We start from the raw sequence: 6,041 nt of genomic DNA, 5'->3' as shown, positions 1-6,041 counted from the left end.
TGGGGCCGGAACACACCGCCCTCACGGGAATGGGCTCAGACCGGGGGTTTTGGGGCCGGGACACGGCCGAGGCCCCACAGTAACAACCCCACAGAGCGCTTGGCGAGCTGCGGTAGGTAACCTGTGCTGAGAGAGCCACGCTGGAAATCCGAGTTTTGTTTCGTAAGTGGGTCAGAAAACTTGAGAATACATGAATTAATAAAAAGGTATGTTTCTCTTTTTTTTTTCTTTTTTTTTTCTTTGTGTTGTATTTTTTTCGGGTGTTTTCTTTTTACTTTTTATAAGCAAATGCAAGCTCATTTTTTCAGCTTCAACATGAAACTTGGATTTTCCCTCTGTGATAGCTCCTTAATTTGAAAACTCAGTAAATTAACTAGTGTAACAGGATCCTCCTTTTTCATGTTCTTAAACCTCAAAAATCTTCCTCTGCTGCTTCAATATGGCCCCAAGAGTAGAGCTGATGGAGAAAAAATTGGCTGACAGCAATATTACAGTGCAAGAGGTTCAAAATTAGGTTCTTGCCTAAATCCTTCAGTTCTGTAGTAGTTTTAATGTGCTTATTTCCAAAGTCTTTCCTGAAAATTACCTTCAATACACATTTGCATAAAGTTTCTTCATAGTAGAACTACAGATCAGTTTATCAGTTTGTCAGTTCCTGAAATAATAGCAGCTTACATAATATTATAGGTTTTGTGGAGGTTTAAAAGTTGTATTTTCAGAATCTGAATATGCTTTTGTAGCAATAGAATAAATGTTATTCCAAAAGAACTTTTTACATCTCAGGCCTCAGTAGTAACCACTGTGTCTGTCTTGAGATAGATTAGGACAGTGCAGTGGGAAGCACGGTGGTCACACAGTCCAACAGTGGTTTTATGGCATAAAATAAGGGTTATATGTCACTGTATGACTTCACTGCCATGGAATTCAGACCCTGGATTGCAGATTCTGGTTGAACACAGCCACCACAATTGACAGTTAAGTCACATAGGTAAAATATAATTATGGGAAGTGGGTTCCTAAATATTGGCTTCCTAGCCACTTGATTCAAGGAGAACCTCCACTAATTTTCTGTAAGAGGTGGTTGGAGCTCCAGCATCATCAAGCAGTGGAGGAGAACAGGATTTTCAGGTTCTGAGGTTTGAGTAAATTCCGTTTATTACAGATGATGCTCTGCCACCTGAGGGCAGTGAGTTATCTGGCAGAGATAATCACAGGCATTTGCTCTAATAGTCACTGAACACAGGGAGAATATTTGAGATTTATGGTTTACCTCAAAAATGAGGTCAGGATCAATTGGGGAAACGTGTTACATCAGCCAGGACACAAAGGTGACAAACTAGGGCTGTCAACAAAAGGAACTTCCTGCTCCAAGATAAAAACAGTTCAATCTAGGTTCTCCCTTCTAAAACAAAATGAACTATGTACAGGCAATGAATTGCTGTTGTTTAGACATAACAATTGTAATTTTAGTTTTAAAAAAAAGCTTCCTGATATCCTATATGTACTTGAGAAGTTTGTTCTGATAATGAGAAAAACCAAACTGTAATAATAATACAAATATCCAGGAGGAAGAGGGAAAGTATGCCAACTAAGATATAGGATAGGAAACTGAATGCAACACCTTTAAAATTCAAATCAAACTGATGATTCCTGAGCATTGAAAAAATGATAATTTAACTCCAGTTCCTTAGAAATGCTGGTCACAGCCATGTTCTTGACACGTGGCAGCCTTGAATAAAAATCATCATCACAAGAGGTCTCAGGGGAAAACATAGCAGCATAAAGTTGGAAAAATATTCCTTTTCAAGTCTCATAAAGGTCCTTTTAGGGTATCATAGAAGAAAGGGAGGAGTTGGCCATTCAGTTTTTAAAAGTTTGAATGCTTTTTCTTTTAAACTGCAAAGCGACAGAAGATGATAAAAACCTCAAAAGCATCAGTGTCTATATTCATCTGAAATTTCAAATCTCTGTAAGAAAGCTACATTTACCATAATGTTTGTTTTATAAAACAAGAGGTTCAGTTAATTTTATCAGTCAATCAGCATATGGATCTGTAATTTCCTTCAACTGGTTTTCATCCCAGCATCTTGAATACCAAGAGGAATCTTCTTTTCTTCTGGAAGTAAGTTTTGAAGTAAATTGTCCTCATTTTCCACTGGGATGTGAATTTCAGTCTCTTTTTTCAAGGCATTTTCCTCTTTGGAAAGGTGGGTTTCTTCCCCTGTTGGGGAATAACAGGGAGTGTGTCCATAATCCCTGCTAGTTGAACTATTCTGCTCAGGGCACTGGGAGCTGCAATCTGGGCTACAAAATGTAACAATACACGTCACATTCACCTGTGTTCCTCCGTTACCAGAATGTTCTGTCAAATAAACACAAAACATGGAAGAATAAAACCAGAACGGGGCACTTGGATTCTTTATCCTGCTCTTTGACTTACTGTTAAAATAGGCACTAAATATCTTTTTGCTTCACTTAATTTAGTCAAGCTGGTTGAGTTGGTTCTGTAACTTTTTGTTACCATAAAATCCATCTATCACCCCAGAGATAAAAAGGCTATAAAAATTAACGCAGAGACCTGGATTGCAAACAATTCCTTACCCATCTGTTGTTATTTCAAATGTTTTTGACCGTCTTCTTTTGTTACTGCTTCCTTTGGCTTCCACTCACAGGTAAGTGCCAACCACCTGACCCCTAGTCCCTGTTTCTCCACTGAGATAACTCTTTACTGTCTCAGGATGGCAACTTCATCACTTTTTCTTTTCAAAAGTTACTAAATTTTCTCTCTGCTGAACAGGACTCAGATGTTTTATCCTGCCATTTAAATTTTTGCTCAAAAGACTCGTAATTGTTAATCAAATTTCAAGAGGTTCTGGATCATTGAGAATCATTACTACCTGAACTCGCAGAGCTGTGTCTGTCTCCACTCTGGAGTTTAGAACCTTCTGGAGGTGAATGTTGCTGCTGAAATCCTCCTGGGTTTTTCTTTTCATTATTAGTTTTATTTATTACACTGATGTTTGCACATCCAGTTGGATCATTCAGGATGCTACTGCTAGACCCAGAAGTTTCCAAGAGATGCTGTTGCTCCTGTTTAGAATTCCTGGAGTTCTGCAATTCTGTATCTCTCACTCTTTTGTCACACTGTTTTTCTGGAGGGGGAAAAGGCTGGAACATTTGCAGAGAAATGCAAAATGTTAATCTTTCAAAAAGAAACCAAACAACCCACAAGCAAAGAACTGGTCAGCATTTTGGCAGCTGAAAGAAACAGTGATGATTTGAACTAGGGGAGCTTTAAGATCCCTTTCAACCCAAGCCATTCTATAATTATTTTCATTTACATAGTGATGAGTGTAAGTAAAAATCATAACAACTCATTAGGTGTTCAACAAAGTGAACCCATCTCCTGAAGGCACCCACAACACTACTCTGATTGCCTGGTCACCAAAGGCTGTCAAATTTGATTTTTCAAACCCCACCTGGGTTTTATTGCTGTTTTTAGCCTCACATAAAGTGAGGGTGGGACATTATGTGGGATATATAAGGTACATCTTACACCCTGCCTTGGGGACCAAACCACCCCATTCTCACTCCAGCTTTCTTTCTGCTGTGCAGTTTCCTTCTACTTGTAATTAGGTGAGAGTTTATAATTTCTGTATAACTTCTGAATAAATGGAAGAGATGGAAAGAGAGGACACTCACCAAATCTGGTTCTGTAGCTGGTGCAGAGTACGCAAGGGCTGCCAGTGAGCAAAGACAGTTCATTAGCACCCAACCCTGTTCCATTTGCAACATCTGCACCCTCAACTAGGCTGGAATAAACTCTAAATGTACATTTATTACACACAGTTTGAACACATTGAAAGCTGTATTGTATTAATTGTGTGACTTAAATTGAGACAGGATGCAAAGAGAAGCCTCTGCATTAGTTGGTAACTTTTCTTGTATAGTGTCAGTGAGAAAAGGTATTGATGACAATAAACCACAGTCATCTCTCTTTAACTGTAACACCTGAAATTGTCTAATATTTCAGTGATGAAGTATGGAATATTTAACAAGCTTCAGCAGAAGCACAACTGTTGCATAGTTGTCCAGCTCCAAGGCTGTTGTCTGTTCAGACAATTACCTAAAATCTGAGGAAACAGACAGATTTGAAGAAAGGTGGCTTCTTCTAAGACACTAATTTCAGTCAACCAGCAGGCTCAGGTTAATGGGAAATAAGGGGACACTTCCCAGTTTTTACAGATTTGTTTGTTTTCACTTCAAGAATCTTACCTTTTTTTTTTGAGACTAAGCAATACCCCAAAATAGCAATTATCAGGACCAATAACAATGGCCCTACTACTGCTCCTGAAAGTAAATAAAAAGAAGAAATTATTTAGCAGGTTGTTCTAACAAAGGATCAAATTTAAAAAAGATTTTGTAGTTTAGTTTTAGTTTCGTAATTTCTGTTCATGGCTACAAAAGCTAAATTTACAAGTATTGTGTATGTTTGACATTCACATTTGATGCCTCAATTGTCAGATACCAAGGTCTCATTTCAGTCACTACCACTTCATAAAGCTGAATTCTCCTCTCCTGAAAAGTGAGGACAGACTTTTGGCCTAGGTCACAATAGGTTTTTTTCCAGGCAAGCAAGAGTTTGTCACATGCAAGGCCAAATAGCTCAAAATGCTCCTAAACATCTCTGTCATCTGGATGGGCTGTGAACAGGAGAGAACACATCCAGTCTTGGGAATGCTGTCAGGACCTTCTGTCCCAGGAAAGGCTGACAGAAAATTCCAAAGACCTCTCACCAGGTCAGGTTTGCCTCAGTCCAGAATCTAAGATATGACCTTTTCTACCAGCTACAGCAACAATTCTCAGGAAATACCTGTTTTTTCTAGTCTGGGTTTTTTTTCAGAAATATTTACAAGGACTGTAGAATGCACTGGGTTAGTGCAGATGCACAGGTGAAAATGCAGCTCACTACAAGCAGAGTCACAATTAATTAATTGAGCTCTTCTGAGATTATTTAGCTACAGGTGACTGGTCTGGGAAAGACACTGAGAACCAAATATAAGCTTAGTTTCTGTACATACAAAACTGACTTTAATTGAGTTAAAGCTCACCAGTGATGTGGGACAGGTCAGGTACAGAGTTTAATGTGACAGGTTGAGTTATTATTTCAGGTTTGTGGGAAGCTGAGCTTTGGGTCAGAAGTTTGTCCAAAATGGTGTGAGGCAGAACTGTGACTGTTCCTGAGTCACTGCAAACAGTGTCATTCCTGCTGTTCCCAGGAACAGCCACTGATTCACACCTGCAAGAGACAACAAGAGAAGTTAGGAAAGACAGAAAGCCCTGCATAGTTAAGGCTGCTGTTGGACTGGCTCACCTTGTATGGGGTGTACAGGTGGTGTTGTAGGATTCCTCAGGGGAAAACGTGCCTGGAGGACAAGGTTTACATTCTGTGTCTGTGCTGTCTGTCCCTTTAAACAGATAAAAACTCCAGTTACTTATCAGGTGAGAAACAAGAATGAATAATCAGAGTCTGCAAGAGATCCTGGCAGTGATACAGACACAGTGCAAAAACACAGCCTAGAACTGTCACACAAGACATTCACTTGTAGCACCCAACCCAAAGAGAAGATTAACCAGCTCTAAATTTGGAATCATTAAAGGTTCAGATGTGGTGCTGCAGACAAAGCTGAGCTTTTCACCTGACTGACTGACTACTCTTTCATTCTCAAATGATTCCTAATTTTTTTAAATGTTCAGTGTTTTGAATATTTGAAAATTATTTATCATTTTGAGACAGATGTATTATCAGCTGATTCCATCAGCTAATAAAACCAGATCAATTCTGCAGGACAGCACAGAGTTTACTGTCATCATTATTTACAGTATCCAAAATTCTACCTGAAGCCTTGTTTCAAGGATTTAAGGAGTGATTAAGTGGTCTTGGATTTCAGTCACTTGAACAGAATAAATCACACAGTAGAGCAAAACGAAGATTAAGTTGGATTGGGAACTTTGTGATATATGACAGTAAGAAACTGCAA

General features: G+C 38.9%; 1 protein-coding gene and 1 long non-coding RNA gene across 4 annotated transcripts in view; one reads left to right on the top strand and one right to left on the bottom strand.

Moving 5' to 3' along the window:
- The first annotated feature begins 6 nt into the window (after positions 1 to 6).
- LOC107213657 overlaps positions 7 to 6,041 on the top strand; it is a 17,144-nt gene continuing 11,109 nt past the window's right edge. For both annotated transcript variants that reach the window (XR_001524779.3, XR_001524780.2), the window contains exon 1: positions 7 to 206. This is a non-coding gene — a long non-coding RNA (uncharacterized LOC107213657). The remainder of the gene's footprint in view (positions 207 to 6,041) is intronic.
- TNFRSF1B (TNF receptor superfamily member 1B) overlaps positions 976 to 6,041 on the bottom strand; it is a 14,344-nt gene continuing 9,278 nt past the window's right edge. Inside the window, exons 5-10 of one of the 2 annotated variants that reach the window (XM_015648343.3) lie at positions 5,375 to 5,468; positions 5,112 to 5,299; positions 4,276 to 4,350; positions 3,703 to 3,740; positions 2,898 to 3,168; positions 976 to 2,304 (exon numbers count right to left, since the gene is read on the bottom strand). In XM_015648343.3, the coding sequence (XP_015503829.1) occupies positions 2,183 to 2,304; positions 2,898 to 3,168; positions 3,703 to 3,740; positions 4,276 to 4,350; positions 5,112 to 5,299; positions 5,375 to 5,468 (788 nt within the window). In that variant the 3' untranslated portion in view covers positions 976 to 2,182. Of the gene's footprint in view, positions 2,363 to 2,897; positions 3,169 to 3,702; positions 3,741 to 4,275; positions 4,351 to 5,111; positions 5,300 to 5,374; positions 5,469 to 6,041 lie in introns of both variants that reach the window. The other variant, XM_015648342.3, reaches the window with a different exon arrangement.

Source organism: Parus major, chromosome 21, assembly GCF_001522545.3.
Source record: "Parus major isolate Abel chromosome 21, Parus_major1.1, whole genome shotgun sequence".
NCBI classification, from domain to species: Eukaryota; Metazoa; Chordata; class Aves; order Passeriformes; family Paridae; genus Parus; species Parus major.
The sequence above is the reverse complement of the archived record's forward strand: the minus strand, read 5'-3'. Positions and strand labels throughout refer to the sequence as shown.